Here is a 25998-nt window from a genome sequence, read left to right on the forward strand (position 1 = left end):
CATATTTAGTAGAAAGTGCCTCGCAAGCATTTCTTACAAGAACTTTCCTGTTCCTTTTTGTGGCTGATTTTACCTCTGACTCCAGGACCCAGTAGCCATTAGAAAGTACTCTGTTCCTCAGCCCAGTCCAACCATGCCTTTATCCAGCTGTCACTTGCTTCAGTACTTGTACATTCCCTTTCTTTTAGTTTATGCAGAAGGCTGTAAGAAGCAACAGTCAAGACATATCTTTTGGTGAGTAAAACATGGACCAATGGTAGAAAGATTCTGGGGACATTTTCTAAAAATATATGAACATTCATAGTTGATGTTAATTTTAGTCATAATTTCCCTGTGACACCCACTCTCACCTTCTTCCTGTTCATTCTCCAAACTACTACCAGAATGGTCATTTCAGCATGCAGACCTGTTCTTGGCACTCCTCTGTTAAAATCCTTCAGAAGCTGCCAGTTTCCACCAGGATAATGTCCAAAATATTTACAAGACTTTAAAAGCTCCTGCACACTCTGCCTCTATCTCCAGTTCCATTTGATGCCCTTCCTCCTGCACCCTGCCTCCCTCCCCCTGTAAGGTCTACAGTGATTCTGGTGTTTCAATCCCTGCTCTTTTCATTCTCCAGAGCCACAGCTCATAGTACTTCTTATGTAATAGAGAAACCATCACTTCTCAGAGATTTTCATGACGTGTATCCTCCCCAGCCTGGCTTAGCCAGTCCCTCACACCCCACTCCCATACTCACGTAGCATCCTCTACCTCTTTAAGACACACATTACCTGGGGAAATTGTTAAAAATCTGCCTTCACTTCTAGAATGTGAACCCCATGAAGGCAAGAGTATGCCCAATGCTTTATAACACACTCTTAGTCCATGCTTTGTATAACTGATGCTCAGTTTCTTGGTTGATTGCATAAATGAGTGGATGGAATAGAAGGAGGCAGGATGCATGGACAGATGGTGGAGGAATTGTATTGCTAGCACTTCTCTGATTCTTTTTTAGTTTCTAAATTTATACCATTCTAAGAATTAATAGTGCAACTACAGAGAATAGTAGGTATGCATTTGTTTTTATAAAACACATATATTGTGTATTTAAGTTGAATATTAGCCAAAGTATGAAGCAGGGAAATAATAATTAGAAAAATCATGTACCAGTGTCCATCCTGGTTGTAGTCCATTTTTGGGCAAGGCTAGTCATTCATTTTAATTAGCATTTTCTGCATTGATCAAAATAGCTCCCTTGAATCAAAGAAAATGTTTGAATTTCACAAACATATTTCAATTTCATAGCCTTGCATTCAGCAACTATCAAGTCTATTCTGAGTTCTCTTTGAATACTTAGAATTGCCAAAATACAAATAACATACATATAATTGCTATTTATATGTGATCTAACAGAACCCTCTTTTATTTAGATGTTTTAGTTTTTTATTCATATTTATATTTTTTCTTTTTACAAACAATCCTAAAAACATAGAATTACAAAAAAAGGTGAACCAACACAAATGAAAAAAAAAATTCATTTCTAATTCTTAGATTACCACTATTAGCATATTGGCATATTGGTGTATTTATCCGTCTTTCTTCTAGTCCTTTTTTTTGGTTTGTTTTTCTTGTACATGATTGTGATAATAACATAATACTGCTTGAGTGATTTGTTCTGCTACTTATTTCACTTAATCTTTTCACATAAACTCTAAAGTGTATCAGGGAGTGGGTAGTGTTTCTTCTCTTGACACTTCAGTGCGATGCTCTTAGTAATCCCATACTGGTATGTGTAAGGAAGGAAAATTAGTTAAATAATTTTGTATAGTTATAGAGTAGAGCACACAAAATTGTAAGAACCAATAGCTTCTGAGCACTTCTGGTTTCTAAATTCCTTAGAATGTTTCCCAGTGGATTGTAATGAAGGTATACATGATTATCTGCTGCTAAATTAAATAGTTCTTGGAAACCAAGTACATATAATATTAATAAACCACCTGACATTTTACAAGTTGTTACATGACTAATTCTTTGTGTTGCCATCTTCTAACTGTATGATCTAATCTCTTCCTTTCTCTTCAACCTCATCCCATGCTGCTTTCTTCATTTCTCAACATCCTCCAGCCATTGTGAACTCCTTTCTCTCAATTTTCCAAGCACTTTCTTTGTACCTTGTACTTTGGCCTCCCTCTTCCCCAACCGCAGTGCTATGCTTTTTGCTTGGAAAGTTTCATTCTTCCCTTTTCAGTTTAAATTGTGCTTCCTCAGAGAGGACCTCTTGATCTCCCTTTTTATAAAACAGGCTCCGGGAGCCAGGAAACCTTTACATCAAGACTTGATTTGCCATTTGATAGTCCTTCATCTGGAAGGAAAAAAAGCGGGGGTGGAGGTTGAAAAACTGTCATAACCTGGAATATGGTACTTTAAGAGTTGAGCCCATTCCATTTTGGAGATGATTTATATAAGTTACAACAAAAGAAGGAGACAAAAACATGATTGTTCTATTGAGTTTTCATAACTTTCTGTCACAAGAAAGAAAGCATGCTTGCCTACAATTTTGTAATATTTCTAGTAAATAAAAGAGGCACTCCCCCTCTCAGCACCAAATAAGGAAAGTGTAATTGGATGTCATTGCTGTCAGTCATCTGGGCTATAAAAGAGAGAGTGGGGTTGCCTCATCCCCTGGGCACCCACAGTCAGCTGTGTCCCTAGAGCTTCTCTTCTGTCTTTGCTGCCCAGCTGGGTATATTGTGAGTATGGATTGTAAGAGGGGAAGGGACTTCACTGTTTTAACGTTTGAAACAAAAAGGAAAAAACTCAGAAGTAGTAAGCTAAAAACAACTTGTGCAAATATTATGGGATTATTACTTAATTTTAAGAATTTTTGCTAAAAACAATAGGAACATCATTGAAAAAAGAACCCCTTTGAGTGATGATGGTTTCATAGTGTTCTACATCTCCTACTCCCTGCCTTATAAAAATAAAGCTAATTAATTGAAGTTCTGGCAAAGAGAAGGGAGTATTCCTTGGCCTTTAACCAAGAATTCCCCTCACCACCATGAACATTCCCACGCATTTCCCCACAAGTTACTCTCCATGATGTCTTCCTTCCTAAAGCTTATCAAAATCTCAAATTACAGCACTCGTTTATCTCCATATTTAAAGTCTGCTTCTCCCATTAGAATTCAAGCCACGTAAGAGCCATACCCTCAGTCTTGTCTATCCCATTCACCCTGTCTCCTTAGTGCCCGCCACAGTGGTTGGCATCTGCTTAGCCATCAAATATACACTGATTGAATAAATAAATCAATGATTTAAAGAAATCAATTATTTTTTTAAAGTAGATTCTTACGCTTTGTTCCACTTGTATTCTTTGAATAAAAGTGTTGAAATACTACATGGCTTTCTAACAGGATATTTGTATTCACTTAGTAAACAGTTATTGAGTGCCTGCCACCAAGTCAAGCCCTGGAAATGCCACCCAAATAAGACATGATTGATGCCCTCCAGGACCTAAGAGACTAGCAGAGGGACAGACACATATGTGTAAATAGCTGCAATTCTTTATGAAAGTGTGTAATAGGGGCTTATAAGCATGAACTCTTGAGGTATATGAGGGAAGAATTTGATTCTGCCTGGGGCATGAAAATTTCTGCAGAGGCAGTGATATTTATGCTGGGCCTTGAAGGAAGAGATTTTTGGCAGGTTAATTAGCAGAAAATAGAGCGTGGGGTCTGAGACGTGAAAATGAATGGCATGTTTGGACAGCATTGTGTATTTTGGTGGGGTAGATTGTAAACTCTGCCCCAAGAAGTTTGAATTTGATCTTAAAGGAGCCAGGGAAACTGTTTAAGGAAGGGAGGCCATGGTAGGAAATGTATATTAGAGTGCGACAATGTGCAGAGTTCATTGGGGGTGGGGAATAGATGCTGTGATTAGAAACCAAACCATTCGCTTCCATCATAGGTATTTGCAGTTAAAACAACCTTAATTTAAAGATCATAATAATGTATCTTTCGTAGAGATGAACTTTAGAATTTCATAGAGATGAATAGTTGGCTGGAAATTGATTGCTCTATTAAAATGTATTTTCCAAATAAAGGCTTTTTACGTTATTTTTGTTGAATTTTAGAAACTTTTGAAAATCATTTTTTAAAAATGTTCCCAGATCAATGTTGCAGTATAAATCGCTGCAGAACAAAATTCGTGAATCTTCATGTGAGATATAATTAAATATTTTGGATTCATCCAAATGAATAAAATGACTATGTCTTTTCCTCCTGCCCTTGTTAAAGGTAATGCCTCTTTATCAATACCTCAAACACACACACACACAAAAAAAACTCAAAACTTTTCTCTTGCAGTTCCACGGCAACCTTCAAATGACTTGTTTGAAATATTTGAAATAGAAAGAGGAGTCAGTGCAGACGATGAAGCAAAGGATGATCCAGGTGACACTTAGTGCCATCATAATGACATTTTGTTGTTTCTCTCCATGAAAACAAGTTTAAAATGTAGATTGTTTGGGCCATTTGGGAAAATTATACCTGTTTTCTTTAACAACTCGGATTTCCTTTGTAGTTAAATCATCATTTTCTTTTTAAAAAATATATTTAAGTAGTACTTAAATTTTAAAAAAGGAAATCATATTTTGTAAGTGATGATGTAACATGGTTATAATTTGGCAACATTTGTGTGTTCTGTTTTTACAGATGATGCACTATTGTGCTGAGAAAGGATTAATGTACTTTCCTTTTGGTCTCGTGGAAAGAAGCTCTGGTTATATGGATAGGAGAGAATACGTGTTGTCTAGATACTCCTAGTTCATAGATTCATTTGTTGTTTTTGATTTTCTTGTAGGTGTTCTGGTACACAGTTGTAATTTTGACCATGGACTTTGTGGATGGATCAGGGAGAAAGACAATGATTTGCACTGGGAACCAATCAGGGACCCAGCAGGTAAAACCATTTCATTTAATGTTTTCTGGTACACATTTCAATGTGATACTATCTGAAGACTCCACTGCTGCTAATCAAGTCTACTGTAAAGCATCTCTGTGTTTATTTAATAAAGATGGTCAAAATGGACCATGCCCAGCATTTATACTTCATTTCTTTGAGAGGGTTAAATTTATTAACTCTACTAGCACTATATTATGGGAGACAAGTAGTTAATTTAAAAGGTCAGCTAATTTCTCTCAAAAAGCTTGATAAATAAAATATTTAGATTAATTCTTGAAAATAATTCTCAAGTTATTTGTAGCACCCATTCCCAGGAATAAAAATAATATAGTGGTATATAAGCCATAGTAATAGGTAGTCCCCAGTTGTTTTTTCTTAGTGTTTTTTTTTTTTTTTTTTTTTTAAGATTCGAGTGGTAGTGGAAGAACACAGTGGAAATTTCTATAAAGTTGCGATTATCCCTCTGAAAAAATTTCACTCTAACTTGGATGCTGAAGGAAATGGTTACAAATCACCACCACTCATTTTATAACAAAAGGTAGATTTAGACATAGTTCCTTCGAATCAACAGAGTTTGAAATTGCACAATTCCTATTAATCTAAAGTTTTAGTACTCATAAGACATCTTTCCTTCTGGATTCAAGATAGGTTTTCTCCCTCAGTAGTTAAATCTTTTTTTTTTTGAGACGGAGTCTTGCTCTGTTGCCCAGGCTGGAGTGCAGTGGTGCGATCTCAGCTCGGCTCACTGCAACCTCTGCCTCCTGGGTTCAATCAATTCTCCTGTGTTCAATCAATTCTCCTGCCTCAGCCTCCCAAGTAGCTGGGACTACAGGCATGTGCCACCATGCCCGGCTAATTTTTTGTAATTTTTAGTAGAGACAGGGTTTCACCATGTTAGCTAGGATGGTCTCAATCTCCTGACCTTGTGATCCGCCCGCCTCGGCCTCCTAAAGTGCTGGGATTACAGGTGTGAGCCACCACGTCCCGCCAGTAGTTAAATTTTTTATGGATAAGGCCTACTTAATGGAAGGGTGAGGAGTTTGGTTTCATTTTTTTTTTCCTTTTTATACTCCTGATTCTAGATTTTAAGAAGAAAGATACAAAATGTGAAGGAAAAGCATGTTATTTCATTTATTTTAAAAGCCTATTTCTTCAGAAAACCACATACCACCGCATGTTCTTACTCCCAGGTGGGAACTGAACAATGAGAACACTTGGACACAGGAACGGGAACGTCACACAATGGGGCCTGTCGTGGGATTGGGGGAGGGGGGAGGGATAGCATTAGGAGATATACCTAATATAAAGACGAGTTAATGGGTGCAGCACACCAACATGGTACATGTATACATATGTAACAAACCTGCACATTGTGCACATGTACCCTAGAACTTAAAGTATAATAAAAATAAATAAATAAGAAAAAAATCAATTGAAAAGCAAGCAGATTTTAAATTTTGAACTAATTAAAATAATGGAAAGTGTCTGTTTTGTGGTGTATATTGCTATGAATAAAATCACAGTATTTTCTAAGCAATTTCCCACAAAATAAATAAATAAAAGTCTAGTTCTTCAGTACCATACCAGGTAAGAGCACCAAACACAAAAAGTTAACTTCAGAGAACTCATGATTATCTTAAACCAGTCGTTCTCAAACTTCATTGTGAATGCAGAGCAGCTGAGGGCCTCATTAAAATGCAGATTTTCATGCATTTCTAGCAGGCTCCCTGAAGATCTCTATGGTGGGCCTCAACGCACATTTTGAGTAACAAGGTATTAAAAAATTAGTCCAAAAATATATTAATTATATCCTCTAAGGTTGAAATGGAGATATACTTAAAAATTAAAATGTGAAGTAATTTCCTAAATATAAGAATATTCAATAGATTCAAATTGGTTCATACATTTCTTTTAGTTGTAAAAGTATCATTTAGTGCCTCACACACAGTACTCTAAGTCATTCTTGCATTACTGTCTTACTCATTTAAAGTTAACTCTGAGCAGGACAGCATTATCATTAATGTCACAGATTCTGTGAATAAGAGAGAAACTAACATATCTACATGTGTGTGTGTGTATAAACAAGTAATATTGTCTTTATTTCGCAAAGGAAATATTGACACCCAGAGAAGTTATCTGTTTCCTAAGGCCACAGAGCTAGAGAGTGGTGGAATTAAGTCCAAACCACTGTGTACTACTCATGCAGGCTCCTAGACAGTTCAATACTCAGAACATCTGCAGCATTATTGTGTTTTGACTGTACCACAAGCTAGCCTCAGTAGGTGTGCATGTGGTAGTGTGCACAATCTGATTAGCAGATCACAGACCTGTAGATTAGACTGACTGACCACTGACCTTAAACTGACTGACCACTGACCTGGAGTAGTTTGCTACAGAAGGAGGGATCTTTGGCAGTCATGTATGATAGAATGGTGAATAATATTTATGGTCATAATGAATGATTCCTTCAAGTAAGGTACATTGGGGAGAGTAATTCATGCTAAACTCAGGAGAATTCACTGCACTTCTATGTAAATAATCTATGTAAAATCTTGATATTTAGAATTTAAACACTGTATTTTAGAACTAATTTAGTCCTTTTCAACATTTTTAAATTATTCATTATATTTGTAAATGTTTAAATTTGTTGTGACCCAATCTCCCTTTCCCTCTGATGGAAAAATGAGAAGTGGGTTAGAAATTAGAATGGTAGACAAAGAAATTTGAAAATGGTTATAGGACTGTGTTAGTACAGAACAAATTGAAAGGAAGAGATGGCTGCTTGAGTGATTAGATAACCCGTGATGATTGGCTATGGTCCCTGGAGGATGCTTTTCTAGAATTGGTCCAAGTTTTTACCAAGAACTTAGATAAATAGGACATTGAACTTAAATATTGAAGATAAGCTGACCAAACTACAGTTGACTCAAATCTGGAGAGGAAAGTGACTATGTGTGCTGACACAGCCAGCATTAGAAAGATGAATGGGTCACAATTAAGAAGGTAAAATGTAATGGGGTTGAGTCTGAGTTATGGCTCATAGTCTAGAAACCAGTCACACACTTGAGTGAGGGGAAAGACCTGAAATATCACTAAGTGTAGAAGATTTTAGAGTTTTAGTGTGTAATGAAGTCAATCTAAGCGAACCTTGTGATGTTGCTGCCAGAAATATGGACCATCTCTATAGAAATATGGTATGTTTCAAGAATGAAAAATCCACTCTGGTTAAGTGATGAATCTACTTTTAAGAATTTTTTTTTTCTAATATGAGAAGAATAGAGTTGGTCACTTAGAAGAGGATGACCCACATGGAAAGGTATCTCCAAGCTTGTGAAAAACAGACAAAGGAACCATGACGTTTAGCCTAGAGAAGAAATGATGCAGCAGGGTTCCTTTTTGAATAATTGACTAGGGTTAGAGTTGTTCTCTGTGACCAAAAGGGGAGGAGAATAGGATTGATGGGTAAAAACTACAGGGAGATTCATTTTGGCTCAGTCTCATCTAAAAAGAGAACAGGCTGACATGGGAAGGAGTGAGTTACCTGTTGGTGGAAGCATTTGACTGGGTGACATATGGCAAGATATTGTTAAAAGGTTTGAGCATCAAATAAGAGTTGGATTAGAAAACCTCTAAACCATCTCTGAGAGGCTGATTCAATATGGAATGTGGAAATAGTCCCAAGAAATTCAGTGAGCAGGGTTCTAGCTTGGAAAGAAGGATGGGAAGACCAAAAGATGGCAGAGAGTTGGAAGGTAGGACTGCATATATGAGGATGGAATTGCAGAATATATTTTTAGAATATGTTGAGAGAATTATAACCCAGCACTGATGGGAAAATACTAATAAAGCTCACCTTTTAATGGCTTTTTCTTCTAGGAAATTCAGGCAGATGGAGTGTGTGTGTGTGTGTGAGAGAGAGAGAGTGTGTGTGTGTGTGTATCACATGTGAAGGCCAGAGAAGAATATAAAAAAATCAGCTAGATATGGTGGCTCACCCCTGTAATCCCAGCACTTTGGGAGGCTGAGGCGGGCCGATCACCTGAGGTCAGGATTTCGAGACCAGCCTGACCAACATAGTGACACCCCATCTCTACTAAAAATACAAAACTTAGCCGGGCGTGGTGGCAGGCACCTGTAGTCCCAGCTACTCGGTAGGCTGAGGCAGGAGAATCTCTTGAGCCTGGGAGGCAGAGGTTGCAGTGAGCCAAGATCACACCACTGTACTCCAGCCTGGGCAACAGAGCAAGACTCCGTCAAAATAAATAAATAAATAAATAAATTCTGTGTATTATTCTAATTACCAAGCTAATTGTTTACCTATGTCTATCTAGATTATACCAGTTATAAAAGAATATATGTTTGGATATCCAATTATGGATGATTTTAATGCTGTGCAGTTCTAATCCAAGATCCAGATTTGTAAATATTCTTATATGTTAATATTTCCAAGAAAACTCTCAAAACTCACACCCTTAAGAAACAGCTGCAAAATAAGTGCAATTTACTAGCTGCCTTTCATGGTGCTATTAGGTTTTATTACATTCAGTCACAGTGAGATGTGAAATTAACAATGCCTCTAAGAAATGCAAAATTGTGCTGTTGACAGACATGGTGATATGCCGCAGGTATGTAGCTGTGGCCCTGGGGACACACCCTTCTCCTGTGTGTGTCAAAGCTAGAACTAAGCCCCTTTTCCTGGAACCTTGATCTCTAGAGAACAAGGATTAAGGGCAACTGACTCAGCACCCTGTCTGCCACTGATAGCTACAAGGAATTTGCTTACATATGTATCAAGTATGCCAGCATGTACATACAAGTATATCTATTTCAGCATTAAAACATTATTTTAAAATATACATAAATGTAAAATAAATCAACAATATCAGTGAAAGCTTTCTACCATCCTTGACTCCCATTCACCACCTGGCAAGATGCAGCCAGTTTCTTGATTATGTTCCCAGAGAGATATTTTTGGATGCAATGGCATTCTCTTCTGTGCCTTGCCTCTGTCACTTACTGATATTATCTCAAGAGTCAACAGAAACAACATGGACTTTGAAGCCAGAATACCTGGTCTGGAACCCAGCACCACCACATACTAGTTTTGACCTTGAGCAAGTTACTTAAACAGGGATAATCAGTACTATCCACTAAACATATATAAGGCATTTCAAGCAGTGCCTCGTCCAGAGTTACCGCTAAAATAGTATTAGCCATTGTGGTTGAAGCATGTCCTCTATCAGCACGTACAGAACACCCTCACTCTTATTTATGGCTGGCTGCTATTCCATTACTCATCAGATGTACCACAATGTATTTAGCCAGCTCTCCACAAAGGAACATAAGTTGTTTCAAGACTTTAGGTAGTTCAGACAATAGTGCAGTGAAAAACCCTGTACATTCATTATTTAATATATGTTAGACTGTATCTATAAATTCCTAAATGTGGCATTGCTATGTCAAAAGAGAATTTGTATTTTGAATTTTGATAGATTTTATTAAATTGCCCTTTATAAAGGTTGTAGCAATTTACACTTCTGCCTACAATATTTGAAAACCATCCCCAACATATATTATAAAAGTATTTTCAAAATCTTTGCCAATCTTATAGGTTAAAAGGGATCTCTTTTAATTGTACTTTACATTTCTTTTATTGTGAAAAGTTGATCACTTTTTCATATATTTGTCATTTTTTCTGTGATGTTCTTTATTTAATATTTTTATTGATATATGAAAATTTTCTATACAAAAAGAAAAATTGTCCTTTTTTAATGTGTTACAAATATTTAAAAACATTTTTGTCTATTTTATGGTATTTTTTATCTTAACATGCAAATTTGGAAACTTAACTATTCTTCAGTAAGAAATTGGCTAAATGGTTATTGGCATACTTGCAGCAATGCAAAGTGTATTTGCTACCATAGAAAAATGGTTATACAAGAAGCAACTTACAACACTGCAAACATAGTATTCCTTTTTTTAAAAAAAGTTCATATTCATGTGCATTTGTGTGAATGTATTACATAAGAAAAGTTCAGAAGTCAAAACCTTCACAAATACCTCTAGATTTTGTAAATTGAAAATTTAAAGGCACCAACCACTACAGAATTAAAAATAAATAAATTACCGTTTTATAACCCAACTTTCTGGTCAAGTTTTGCAGCGTCTATTATTTACCCTCCCTCCCCAAAATTCTTTAGATGTTGTGATACTGTAAACTGAATGAATGTTTAATATAATCGTATATTTATCACCAGAATTATGAAATCAGAAGTGAAAATTTTAATAGGTAACTTGCTTGACACTGAATCAATTTTTCCCTTAGTTAATGTTCCAACTTGTGTCATTTCCTTTGTTACAAAGGGAATGAATTCTTCATGGCAAAAAAAAGCAGAAGCAAAACCTGGTGCCCATAGAGTAGCTCTATAGAGGAAGAACAATCGTAACCTCGTTTATCATGTTGTAAATTTTAGAGTTTTAAATACATATGCAAAGAATACCTTGGTGTGTTAGGTTGTCTTGTTTGCAGGTAGCGTCTGGCAGAATAGTATCAGTGTACATTCCACAGGGACTTAATCCTTGTTTTCTCGAAACTTGCAGGTTAACTGTAATAACCTTATATCTTAGTCTTAACTAGAGTACCTGTGATGATTCAAAAGCTGATTTATAGTGAGACTTTTAAAATCCTTGTAAATATTTTGGCCCAAAATATGTTTGGATTAGTTTGTGGAGGAAGGGGACAAGGGAAGTGGGAGAAAGATTCTTAAGACATTATGTATTTTTACTGATTCAAGTATGTGAATCAAGGATCTGTTTCCTTGCAGTTTTTTGCTGTATCCTTGGAACATCATTCGTTGATTCAAACATCCTTAAACACCTGCTACCTGTTAGCAGGGTAACACAGAGGTTTGGGGGAAACTTTGGTTCAGACTTTAAGTTGTTCACAACCTGCTGAGGAGCCATTAGCACAGAGGCTGGCACATAGTAAGTGCACAGAAATCACCTATGACCTGTAGAGCTCAGATGGTACTTGTTAAAGAAGACGACACTGGAATAAAAAGATATACCAAATTTTATCAGGTCTTGTATAAATTAAGCATAAGAAAGAGATAATAGTTTATCTGTTAACTGAAAACTAAATGGGATTTCTATCAAAATAGATACACGTGTTCAACATTCCATCCATTTTTCTATGGAAAAACCAGTGTTGAAACATACAGTGTGTTTTCAGTTGACTGAGATAAAACAGCCTGAGGGAATGTCATTTGTACATGGATCAAGCTTCAAAATACTAGCAACTTTCTCTCTCTGGAGAAGCAGCACCCCCCCCCCCCACTTCACTGCTGCTTAACCATTTTTTAAAATGCAGTTTCCTTAACAGCAGAGGGAAGAAAACTGTGTAGTCCTAGGGATCTGAGAACATCATCAAAGTGGTATATCTACAGTGAAAGTTTTTACTAATATTTGTGTTCATGTATATATAATAGGACATATTTATAGAATAGATATGATATAGATTTGTTTTACTATAAAAATGTTTTAAACGGCTTACCTCCAAATAAAACTGATGCTCCAGGAAGACATGGAGGGTTTCCTGAATACGTCTGTGTCTTCCTGCTGTTAGGTTTACACCAGTGTGAGAAGCACTGCCAACTCTGATTTTTTTTTTTTTTTAAAGAACCTTTACATTTAGAAAATTTTTTTTTAAGTTGGGGGAGGAGAGAATAAGCAGATATAGGGCCCTTTAAATCACCCTCTGCTTTACTGTCTGGAGTTAATTATCCATCAGAAAATTCTCCCTGGAAATTTAGGGTCAGTTTTACCAAACCACCAAGCCAGATAGGCTGGAGTGTTGGATAACATAATCATAAATTGGTGAGGGTCAGAAAGTGGTGAATGTGTATATGCTGTTGTATGCCTATATGTCTGATCATATCCAATGGGAAGTATTCATAGTGTTTGGATTACTAATTATTGTGTGTCTCTGACATTACTTCTACTTTCCATGAGCAAAGTAAGTGAATGTTTTCTATAAACACATACCGTAGAACTTCAGGCATACAAATAAGTCATATTTTTCTTCTTCAAAAATCTGGAATTCTTTACCAAGAAAACAAAGAAAACTAAAACTCCTGTCCATGCTGCTTGTTCTAGAAAGGGATATTGGCACATACACACAGCCCTGCTTTTCCCATTCCAGGTGGACAGTATCTGACAGTGTCAGCAGCCAAAGCCCCAGGGGGAAAAGCTGCACGCTTGGTGCTACCTCTCGGCCGCCTCATGCATTCAGGGGACCTGTGCCTATCGTTCAGGCACAAGGTGACGGGGTTGCACTCTGGCACACTCCAGGTGTTTGTGAGAAAACACAGTGCCCACGGAGCAGCCCTGTGGGGAAGAAATGGTGGCCACGGCTGGAGGCAGACACAGATCACCTTGCGAGGGGCTGACATCAAGAGCGTAAGTAGATCCACAAAGGAGGCGGGACTTGGGATGTTTTCCTTTCATAGGAGAACTCTGGAATCTGAATTGGAAGAAGCCTTGCTCTGTAAATTCAGGCTCAGACAAAGGTTTGGGTTTTTTTCTGGGCCTGATGACTCCATTCAGTGTCTCTTTCTGAAACCCCTTTCTGCTTCTTCATCCTTCTTCATTGCAACCTGTGATCACCACTTCTCCATAACCCTGGTAAAGATCCATTTTTTTTTTGAATGGAAAAAAAAAAATCTAGGAATAGAAATTTTTGTTGTTGTTGTTGTTTTTTTAAGTTGATCAACAGAAACTTCCAAGGGTGGCGTGGTGAGCTTAATTGTTCCTGCTTTCCCTTTCCTTTTAATTCCTTATATTTCAAACTTTTACTACCATAAATAACCCAGGAGATGGTTCCTTTTTCTTTTTTGAAATGTTTCTTTCAAGTTCAACTTTTTTTCTTTGTTTCAGAGATCACAGTTAAGCAGCATAGGGTGGGAACTCAGAACTACAATTGGAAAGCACTACTCTATTCAGGACAGGATGTGGGAAGTGCTTTGATGGAATATATAAATTTGATCTTAAGTAATCAAGACATAGGTAGCAAGAAAATGGTCTACGGCATCCCAGCAAAATCATGAATGCATTTGGGAAAATGTCATCTTTATGCTGGTGCTTATGAAACTTGCTGTTGGGATATACCTATGCCTATATATAGGTATAGTTTATAAGAAACTATTTTAGAAAGAAAAGATAGATTCCATTAACACAGTTTTTACCAGAGTACTTGGATTTTGTTTAATTCTTGTATATTTTTTCTTAAAACTTTTCTCAGTATTTTTATTGTTTAGAGAAATAAAACAAGATAATAAATCATTTTAAATCATAGCACTCAGGTTTTCTCTTGTTTTATAAGGAGCAAGGATGCTCTATAGAAAATATAATGTAAGAACAATAAAAGTTTTTGGTTTTTACATAGGTAAAACAACAGTATGATTGGATCATTGTGTTTGATTCTATTCCATTTTCAGTAAGAAAGCTATGTTAACCAAAAAAGAACTAAGAAACATCTAAGATAGGCTGCGTGATTATGATCTTTCAGATCTTTGGCTCCTAATATCTGTTCCTTTATATTCTATCACACTCTTCTTCTAACTTTGGTAATCCTTGACAAGTGTCCACTTTATAAACAATCCTAAATCGAACTGGTGTATAGCTTAGAATGGCTTTTTAAAGAGTAATTGATTCTGAGTAATGTGGTCTGATGAACAGTTTGATGATTTCAGTTTCTACTGAAAACTTCAGTGATATTGGCAACTATATCCTGTTTTTTTCCTCCTGTAAAATAAGTTTAAAATTGATTTGGGGGAAGGTTTGCCTTTATTTTTGCTTAATAAGGAGGCATTAGAAAGGGGCAGAGGAGGCTTGACTGGTATGTGCGTTCTCTCCCTAGGTCATCTTCAAAGGTGAAAAAAGGCGTGGTCACACTGGGGAGATTGGATTGGATGATGTGAGCTTGAAAAAAGGCCACTGCTCTGAGGAACGCTAACAACTCCAGAACCAGCAATGAACTCCTATGTTGCTCCATCCTCTTTTTCCAATTCTTATCTTCTCTCCTCTTCTCCCTTTTGTCAGGCCTAGGAGAAGAGTGGGTCAGTGGGTCAGGAGGAAATCTATTTGGTGACCCAGGTTTTGCTGGCCTGCTTTTGTGCAATCCCAATGAACAGTGACACCCTCCTTGAAATACAGGGGCATCATAGACACATCAAAGCCATCTGTAGGTGTTGCCTTCCATCCTATGTCTCTTTCAGAAAGGCCTTCAGCATGCATGACCCATACCATCCTCCATCCTGATTACAAGGTGCTCCTTGTAGCAAATTATGGGAGTGAGTTACGGGAGCAGTTTTTAAATGAAATCTTTGCAAATGGCCATGATGTTATCTGTTCGGTGTTGTACCATGAGTAGTATTGACTTCCCTTGAGATATGATGTACAATGTGCTTGTGAAATTGACTTACCCTCTTCACTTAAGTTAGTTCTGGCCTGACCTGAACTCTGACTTTTACTGCCATTCACTTTATAAAATAAGGGTGTGTAATATATCAAGATACATTTATTTTTATCTGTTTTTTTTTTTCTGTTAAAGACAATTATGTAGAGTGGGCACATAATCCCTCATTAGTAGTATTGTGTTTTGTGTAAATGTGCTATTGATATTAAGTATTTACGTGTTCCAAATATTTTCAGACTCTAGTTGCAAGGTAAAGGGCAGCTTGTGATCTCAAGTTAAAAAATACATGGTGAAATGTCATCCAGTTCCATGACCTTATATTGGCAGCAGTAGGAAATTGGCAGAAGTGTTGGGTTGTGGTAGCGGAGTGATGAATTTTTTTTTTTTTTAATGGCCTTGAGTTTGATCCCTGCAAAGGATAAGAAACCTTTAGGAAGACAAGAAACTGCAGTTAATACATAAAACTCTCACTATTCCAAGTTACACTTTAAAACCACAGCTTTTTACCATCATGGCTCTCTCTGGTAATATGTAGGAAGCTTTATAAAAGTTTTGGTTGATTCAGAAAAAGGATCCTGTGTATTAATGCAGGGTGAGAGGAAGCATAGGGAAAACTCCATTGGAACAGATTTTCACACAACATTTGAAATAGATGAAAGTTTAGGCAGTTGTAGTTCATAACTTCTGTTGCTCGTGTGCTATGTCAGGATGGGATAGGAAGCAAGTCCCATGCTCAGAGGCATGGGATGTGTTGGAATGGGATTAACACACACTGGAGGAGCAGGGCAAGTTGGAATTGTAAGATCCATGAACCCCCAACTGTATTTCCTCCCTGCATATTTTTACCTATATATTGAAAAACAATGTACCTTTTAAAGGCATTATTCCTGAGGTTTTTCTTAATTTCTTATTAAGTAATCAAAATATTTTCTGCTGTTTTTGCCAGGAATCACAAAGATGATTAAAGGGTTGGTAAAAAAGATCTATGATGAAAAATTAAAGGAACTGGGATGATTCAGCCTGGAGAAGAGAAGACTGAGGGGCAAACCATTGATGGTTTTCAAGTATATGAAGGGTTGGCAGAGAGAGGATGGTGACCAGCTGTTCTCCATATGCACTAAGAATAGAACAAGAGGAAACGGGCTTAGACTAGAGTATAAGAGAGCATTTCTTGGCGGGGGCCATTGTTAAATTAGAATACTTCATAAAAAAAGAAGCATGAAAATCTCAGTATCTCTCTCTTTCCTTCTCTTTCTAAAAAATTAGATAAAAATTTATCTATTTAAGATGGTTAAAGATGTTCTTACTCCAAGGTAAAGTAACAAATTATAGAATTTCCCAAAAGATGTTTTGATCCTACTAGTAGTATGCAATGAAAATCTTTAGAACTAAGTAATCTGGACAAGGCTTAATTTAGGCATTTCCCTCTTGACCTCCTAATGGAGAGGAATTAAAAGGCAAAGAGCCCACCAAATGCTGAGCTCACTGAAATGTCTCTCCCTTATGGCAATCCTAGCAGTATTGAAGAAAAAAGGAAACTATTCCAAATGACAGTATGATGGACAGATATTTTAGTATCTCAGTAATGTCCTAATGTGGTAGTAGTTTTAAATGTTTCTTCATGGTAAAGGTGTAAACCTTTCATTTGTTCAATGAATGATGTTTCAGACTTTTTTTTTTTTAAGAGATCCTTCAAGGAACACAGTTCAGAGAGATTTTCATCTGGTGCATTCTCTCTGCTTCGTGTGTGACAAGTTATCTTGGCTGCTGAGAAAGAGTGCCCTGCCCCACACTGGTAGACCTTTCCTTCACCTCATCAGTATGATTCAGTTTCCCTTACCAATTGGACTCTCCCAGGTTCCACAGAACAGTAATATTTTTTGAACAATAGGTACAATAAAAGGTCTTTTGTCATTTAACCTGGTAAAGGCAGGGCTGGAGGGGGGAAAATAAGTCATTAAGCCTTTGAGTAATGGCAGAATATATAGCTGTAGATCCATTTTTAATGATTCATTTCCTTTATGGTCATATAACTGCACAACTGAAGGTGAAAGGGGAAAAGAAATGAAAATTTTACTTTTCGGTGCCAATGATGCATTGCACTAAACTGATGGAAGAAGTTATCCAAAGTACTGTATAACATCTTGTTTATTATTTAATGTTTTCTAAAGTAAAAAATGTTAGTGGTTTTCCAAATGGCCAAATAAAAACAATTCTTTGTAAATAAAACCACTGTTAGTAATAGTAGTTGTCTATTCTTGTTTTTTGAGTTTTGTTTTTATTGACTTGAAAAAAGCATTGAGGTAGTTAAATGATATTTCACAAAAGTCATAGTAGAATCCCTTTTACTGTTTGGATGGTGGGAACAAAGACATTACCTGCGGTATTACACTTTCTAGGTTATAAAACATGAGACACTTTTTTTTTTTAATCAGCATGAACAGGTAAAGAGATCAGAAGATCACTAAAACCCATGCCATGCCATGCCTTAGTAAACTGCTTTAGTTATGTTTTATTATCATTTCGTTGTAAACGTTTGCTTTAAATTCTTTTTTTTGTTTGTTTGTTTGAGACAAGGTCTCACTCTGTCTCCCAGGTTGCAGTGCAGTGGTGCGATCATAGCTCACTGCAGCCCCAAATTCCTGGGCTCAAGCAATCCTCTGGTCTCAGCCTCCCAAGTAACTGGGACTACAGGCACATGCCACCACACCTGGCTAATTTTTTATATGTAATTTTTTTTTTTTTTTTTTTTTTGGTAGAGACAGGGTCTTGTTATGTTGCCCAGGCTGATCTTCAACTCCCAGCCTCAAGCTATCCTCCCACCTCACCTTCCCAAGGTGCTTGGGATTTCAGGTGTGTGCTACTGTGCACAGGTGCTTTCAATTCTATTATAGAACGGCAGATTAAGCTATAAGTAAATGTACAAATATGTGAATTGTAAGTGAAGTCTTTTTTTTACTAGTAATTTTGTTAATTTATAACACTTTACTCATACTCCAATAACCTTTCCTGATGGAGAAAACAACTACAACAAAGAATTTTTAAAATTATACAAGAATAAAAATTAGTCCTCATGAAGAATTATAGAGAATATACTCAATAGTTTCTCTCTTTCCAATATGCAGAGAACTCTTAGCTGGGGACAAAATCTTGGATAAATACATAATTCAAGCAAAAAGTGAGGAATAACTTATCTCAGAGATCCTTCATAATCATCCCTCAGAGATCTGAAAAGGTTCAGGTTTTCTTAGCATGTTAATTAAGAAGTTAAACCTCTTCTGAAACCTATTTGAGGTTGTGGGTTGGGAGGAGCAGATAACGATGAGATTCGATTCCAGGGTGTAGTTCATTGATTTAGCAGATTTTCAAATACCGATGTGTAAGGGAGGGGAGGGGGCCTCTAGGGTCTGACAGTGGGAGATTTTCCCTTTAATGATTCAATCTCAGGAGGGAGGTGGGCATTTATCAAAGTCATATAAACACAAAATTGCTGTTCTGAATAAACAGGTGGTGTTTTGAAGGTTCTGCAAGCGTGGTGGATTTCAAGAGTCTTACCCATTGCTTTTCATTTTAATGTGCATGGGAAGCACCTGGAATCTTGTTAAAATGCAGCTTTTGATTTAATGGATCTGGAGTGGGGTTTGAGATGCTGCATTTCTAACCAGTTCCCAGGTGATGCCTGTGCTGCTTGTCCTGGTTCCACAATTTGAGTGATAAGGCCTGAATGGTAAGTGTACTGAGGGGGATTAGGGCCTTCATCTTCATTAACATTGGCGGCTGAAAGGCCTGAAGGCCCATAGTTGCAAGATCTGGATCGTAAAAATTTACAAAGTCCCAGTGTATTTTTCTTCTTTCAAAAAACTTCTTTTCTGAGCATGGAATATTTAAACTTGCCCACCTGGTGCAGAACATTGCTTTTTAAACAAATGGCAGGGCCTTCGGAATAAGGAAGTTATAATTGAGGACACTTAAATATAAGTGAGGCAGTGATCCAGGAAGCATGTCTTTTAAAAGACAAAGGGACATTCATGAGTTGGAGAGCATTGCTTTTCAGGGCTCCAGGACTCAGAAACTTGAAAGCAACCTGAAATTCCAGTAGAGGTGAGTTCTAATTTGATTTTTCTGGGATTAATTCATTAAAAGCTAAAAACCGAGCCCTCACTCATAACCTGATCATGTAATTTCGAGGAGTATAGATGACCGACCCTGGAGGCTCTGTTCTGTTGTTTCACACATATCTTCATTTTCTAGACCAAGCCCCACTCTAGTGTTCGGGATCTGCTTGCAGACATTTGTGATTTGTGGGGTCATCCAAAGCAGTTTTCTCACCTGCAGGCAGTTTTCACCCTCGGGACATTTGGTAATGCACATTTTTGGTTGTCACAACGCAGGGGTGCTATTGGTATCTAATGTTTAGATATGTTTTCAAACATCTCATAAAGCACAGGACAACTCCACACAATTAAGAATAATCTGGCCTTGAATAATAATACAGTGATTGAAATCAATGATTTCCAAAGAGTAGTCCCCAAACTAGCTGCCTCAGTACTGGAAACATGTTAGAAATGCAAATTCTTGGCCTCCATGTCCATCCAACAGCATCAGAAACTTGAGGTGGAGCCCCCATAATCTGTATATAATAAGTTCTCCAGGTGACTTTGATGTGCTTTAGTTTAAGATTCTTTCCATATTAATGTTTTCTGTTTTTCATCATCTATCTAGAAAGAGTGAGACCAATTTTCCAGTGCCTTGCTACCACTGCTATTTCACTCCCTAACTCTGAACTTTAACATCACTATTCTACCAAAATTACTGCTTTGAAGGCTGCTTATTAACTTGTATAATTGTGTATAAGTTCCAGTGTTTAATCCACATGTATCATTACATAAGCAGCATTTGGCAGTGATGAGCACATCTGATATTCCTTGATATCCTCTTCTCCCTTGGCTTCCTTGAGCCACATTCCCACATTTCCAACTGTTTACTGGAAAGGTCCAAGGAGATGCCATAAAGGAGCTCCAAACAATATTAATTACAGCTTATTAATCTACCCCTCTTTCTCCCCAAAGCCTGCTTGCCCTTACTAATTCCTTCGTTCCTTTGAATAAAAGCACTAACATCAATTTTGTTAATCTTTGAAATTTGTCACTGGTTTTGTTTTATTTTTCTTTTATTTTTATTTCTTCAAATCGTTGACAAATTCTAACAGTTCTGCCTCTGAAATAGTTTTCCCCCAGCCCACCAACCAAAAATGCAAAAATACAGGAGAACATTTTTTAAATCTTAAAGTTAAGAGAATGGATTTTTCCCTGATGATTTAATTCACCAGGTGTTTTAAATTATTCAGTCATTAAAAAGAATGAAATGGTGTCATTCATGGCAGCAGGGATAAGCATGGTGGACTTACGTTAAAATAGGTACAGAAAGATAAATATCACATTTTCTCACTAATGAGAAAAATGAGCTCATGGAAAGAGAGTAGAATTGTTCATATTAGAAGCTGAGAAATAAGAAGACGTTGGTTAACAGATACAAAATTATAGCCAGACAGGAAGAATGGGTTCTAGCATCCTATAGCACTGCAGGGCAAACATAGTTAATAATTTATTGTATATATTCAAAAAGCTAGAGGAGAGGTTCCCAACACAAAGAAATAAGAAATGTTTGATGTGATGGATAGCCTAAATATCCTGATTTGATCATTACACACTGCATACATGTATCGAAATATCACTCCCGTACTGCATAGTATGTATAATTATTACATGTCACCTAAAATTAATAGGGGAAAAAATAGCACTGCTGCATTCCCTCTCATGAAGTAGTCTTACTTCTTTTGCATCCAGAAGTAATAGAGCAAGCTTGTCAATCTGCCTGTGGCCCAGGATGGCTTTGAATGCAGCCAATACTAATTCATAAACTTTCTTAAAACATTGAGTCTTTTTGTGATTTTTTTTTTTTTTAGCTCATCAGCTATCATTAGAGTTAGTGTATTTTATGTGTGGCCTAAAACAGTTTCTTCCAATGTGGCCCAGGGAAGCCAAATGTCTGTGGCCTTGGACAGCCCTGCCACAGATCTAGAGCAGAAGATATGTATGTATTTTCATACGTATTTTTGTAAACTCCTTCAAATCTATTATTAAATAATATAATTTTTAAAAGAAAAAAATTTGGTTATTGCAAGGTTGAATTCACTGTCAAATTATCTGAAGAGCAGACAAGTAGCAGAGAGCAGAAAACTTGACATATTTAGTAATAAATTCAAAAATATCCATTTTCTTTTTTAAAGAAAGCAAAGGCACAACCATGAGCTGCACTGTTTAGCCTTATCAGTCAGAGCATAGTCAGTGAACCAGTAGTCCAAGCACCACCTGGGAATCATGGGCCCACCTTAGGCCTAATGAAGTAAAATCCACTTATAACAAAACTCTTAGGTGAGCTGTAGGCCCATTAAGTTTTGCAAAGTACCACTTTAGAGTACTGTGTAACACTTTTTCTATTAACCTTAGCTTTCTCCCACATAGGAACATCCATGAAACAAATTTACTCAACTAAGGTAGATGGGCAGATGGTAAGCCATGCTTTAGAGTGGTGGGTTCTCAAAGTCTGATGCTAGAATCAGCAGCTTCAACATCACTAGGGGACTTGTTAGAAATGCAGATTCTCAAGCCCATGTTAGACCTACGGAATCAAACTCTGCAGCTGAGGCCCAGCATTTTGGATTTTCACCACCATTCAGTGAATCTGATGCATACTGAAGCCTTAGAACCACTGCCTTAGAGACGGCAGTGCTGGATCATAGACAGGTATGGAAGCTCCCTGCCTCCTGCCTCCATATGGTTTATTGAGTACCTACCAACACCAGCACTGCTGGAGCCACCATCAGCACCTGCAGGTATGAGGCTCAACATGGTTGTAGGGCCAATGCATAATTAGGAAAACTTGAGTTGATGTTATTTCATTGGTAGTCTGAATAACATTTTTTATATGCACAGAAAATATATGGCTTTCAAAGTGCTTTCCACAATATTTCATTTAACCCTCACTGCTATCCAAGGGTATAGATATAATTACCTCCTGCAGCAGATGAGGAAACTGAGTTTGAGAAGGATTAAGTTACTCACAAAAGCCCATAGTATTATTAAGTGCCAGGGTGAGTTTTGGAACCCACAAAGCACAATTGCTAAGATATCTTCTAACAGCAGTTTGAAAGTTAAATAGAGAAGTTTCAAATGTAGCTGAAAACTCCAAAATGTTTTCTACCTTTTGGAAAATACATTTCAGACATTCAGATTAATGAAGAAAAACCCATGAAAAAGAAAATTCACAACCTCCTCTTTAAAGGTTCAACAGTAACAACAAAAATAATATATGTACATATAGAGAGAAAGAGATAAAGCAAATGAGGCAAAATGTTAACATGGTGAATCTAGGTACAAGATTTATGAGTTTTCATTGCACAATATCTGCAACTTTTCTTTGAAAAGTAAAATCCACAAAGCTTTCAACATTTATCTGCCCAAGTAGATTAGACTGTATACTTCTTCCTTATCATTGTGTGTGTCTTCAGGCCTTCTGTGAAACAGCTTCTAAGTACGAAAGAACTTATCTGTGCCTGCACTGAGAGAAAGCAGTGGACAGACAAATGAGTAACAAGCAAGGTGCAATTACAACTTCTTTCTTTTTGCAGTGAAGCTTACCGTTGATGCTAATATTCTTCATTGGGGTAAATCACTGTCAAAAGGGCAATTTTTTGTTGCTATTTTAATATGATTGTGTTCTGTTTAATCCAGGCATAAGCCCAATCTCACACAGAGAAGTTCTAGGGGTTTTTTGAGAATCTGGCTTTTAATGTGTTGCTTTGACCCTTGTACTGTAATTCTCACTGTTGCCAGTAGCCACACTGGGCTACATCTCAGTAAACTGTTCCTTCTACTTGTACATCACTTTCCTCAGGTTTCACAGCTCATGTTTTCTTAAAGCCTTTTCGATTAAATGCCAGATTGGGAAAAAATAAGTAGAAAGACCATTATTGAAACAACGAGGGAAATTCAATTTAGATAACAGCATTTCGGTCAAAAATGAATGATTATGAATCCATTTAAAAGTGTGTTAGGGGCATGATGAATGTTTACATGCCCCCAACCCACTTGTAGGAAGTGATCCTGCCACACTGTGCTTGAGTCCTTTTGACTTTTTCTATTCCTGTGTGAACAGCAACGAAATTGTGATAAGAGTTACCAAATGCAGATTGTTTTACAGTTGACAAATACTAAGATAAAGGAGGAATTAAATGGTATTTAATACCTCTAAATACCGTTTAATATCTCATTTAACCTCATTTGATGAAAATGATTTCCTCATTTGACTGTAGTGTTTTCATGTAGGTAGTAAGTCCCTAATTTTATAGAACATGGAATATGAGGGTCATTGAGTTAACCAAATTTCCAAAGGTCATTTGGGTAGTAGGTATCAGTGCTGGGATTCAACCTGGGTTCTGATTTCAAAGTTTTTCTAATCTATGCAGAATAAGAGTGGCAAGTCATAAGAGCTCTGCAGCAGTGTGGGGTAAGATCAGGAACAGAAAAAGCCTTCAAAGTCTGAACAATCACCTGGTTGCACCCAGGGAACTCAGTGAACATCTTTGCAAATGCACAAAAGTCATAAATACTTACTGTAGAATATTGAGAAAAATTTTAAAGAAGGAAGAAAGGAAGGAGGAAGGGAGGACAGAAAATCCATTATACCTCAATCTGGAAATAGTCATTGCTGACACTTTGGTATATATACTCTCAGATTATTTTCCTTTATTTAAACCTATCCAAACCTACATGTAAAGACTTCTAACTAACAAGGCTTCATGAATAGCTTGTGATAGTGAATATGTCTCATGAGATCTGATGGTTTTATAAAGGACGGTTCCCCCACACACATCCTTTTGCCTGCCACCATGTAAGACATGCCTTTGCTCCTCCTTTGCCTTCCACCATGATTGTGAGGCCTCCCCAGCCATGTGGAACTGAGTCCATTAAACCTCTTTTTCTTTATAAATTACCCAGTCTCAGGTATGTCTTTATTAGCAGCATGAGAGCAGACTAATACAAACTTGTTTCTACTACTTCATTTTAATGACTGCATAGTATTCTATTGAAAGGATTAACCATAAACATGAAACTGTTTCTCTGGGACTTTGGACTGTCTCTGTAACCAGGTCTTTTAGGAGTTCCAGAAGCCTAATTATGCTGCAGGAAATGATTCACGACCTATTTGTAATAGCTGGCTGTTTCCTTTCCTCACTCGCTCCAGTGAACCATGGAAGCATTCCCTGGGGGCCTGATGTTAGCTTCCAAGAAAAGCCAGACCTGAGTACGTGGTCAGCCTTTAGAAATAGAAATAGGGAAGAAACATTCCAATAGGAATCTTTCTAGATTCAAAAACGTTTCATTTTTAAACAACAGAAGAAAAAGGGCAACAAAATTTCCTGCTTCCTCCCAGCTGCTCAGTGAAGGGGAAGAAGCAAAGCGCAGTCATGGAAGTTGCTGAGTTTGCAGCATAGTTGAGCGCATTGTGCCATTCTTCTAAGTTTTTGGTAATTAAAGCATTATAACATTGAAGCTAAAGTTAAAGTTTAGATGCCTTTGTGGATAACTCAGCTTCATTCTGAAAGCTTACCATAGAAGGCAGAATACCTGTTAGCCAAATTGGAGATAGAAAACTTCCAATTTGGAGATTTTCTAAATCTCTAAGAAAAAGAATTCTTTATTAAAATGTCACTAGATCCAGGAGCTTTGGGGTAATATGTGAAAACAAAATAAGAAAAAACAAAAACTAAAACCCTTGCTTTAATCTGCTTGGAAATGTGTAGAGTTTTAGCCTTGACAGTATTCAGCCGACAAAAGAAGGATTTTTCAACGTTTCAAGTGGTTTGGAAGGGGGATTTGTCCCCTTCCTGTGGGGTTCCTATAGCGAGCTTTGCTTGTACATTCTCGGTCCATGACATATATCACCTCCTGGCTCTGGCTTTGTGTCCTTCAGCTCTCCTCAGCACACATGGCTGGCTGGTGTCAAAGTTTACAGGCCTGTATGGAGAACTCAGCTTAGAGATCTAACTCTTCCATCAGTGAGGTTTCTTTCCCACTGATTCAGTTTTAAGTGCTTCTAGACAACACCTAGCAGGCAGGCCTTCTTTTTTCTTCTTCTTCTTCTTCTTCTTTATGACAGGGTCTTCTGCTGTCACCTAGGCTGGAGTGTAGATTATGACTCACTTCAGCTTCACCCTCCTGGGCTCAAGCAATCCTCCCACCTCAGCCTCCCAACTATTTAGGACTATAGGTATGTGCCACCACATTCTAACTAATTTTTGTATTTTTTGTAGAGATGGGGTTTTGCCATGTTGTCCAGGCTGGTCTCAAGCTCCTGAGGTCAGCTTACCTCGGCCTCCCAAAAGTGTTGGAATTATGGCTGTGAGCACTGCACCACCCTGCCAAGCAGTCCTTCCTAATCAGTTGGAGCTAGCATTGAACACTGAGACCCATTAGCCATCCTAGAGCTGGAGTTGGTACTTTAATATACAAAACAAC

At 37.3% G+C, this 25998-nt stretch overlaps 1 protein-coding gene across 8 annotated transcripts in view; it reads left to right on the forward strand.

The window, feature by feature from the left end:
- NPNT (nephronectin) overlaps positions 1–17662 on the forward strand; it is a 77709-nt gene extending 60047 nt beyond the window's left edge. For all 8 annotated transcript variants that reach the window (XM_033214921.1, XM_033214922.1, XM_033214923.1 and 5 more), the window contains 4 exons: positions 4347–4433; positions 4843–4941; positions 13145–13401; positions 14861–17662. In XM_033214921.1, the coding sequence (XP_033070812.1) occupies positions 4347–4433; positions 4843–4941; positions 13145–13401; positions 14861–14956 (539 nt within the window). In that variant the 3' untranslated portion in view covers positions 14957–17662. The remainder of the gene's footprint in view (positions 1–4346; positions 4434–4842; positions 4942–13144; positions 13402–14860) is intronic.
- The last annotated feature ends 8336 nt before the right edge of the window (positions 17663–25998 follow it).

This window comes from Trachypithecus francoisi, unplaced genomic scaffold (assembly GCF_009764315.1).
Source record: "Trachypithecus francoisi isolate TF-2019V2 unplaced genomic scaffold, Tfra_2.0 Lachesis_group1, whole genome shotgun sequence".
Lineage (NCBI taxonomy): Eukaryota > Metazoa > Chordata > Mammalia > Primates > Cercopithecidae > Trachypithecus > Trachypithecus francoisi.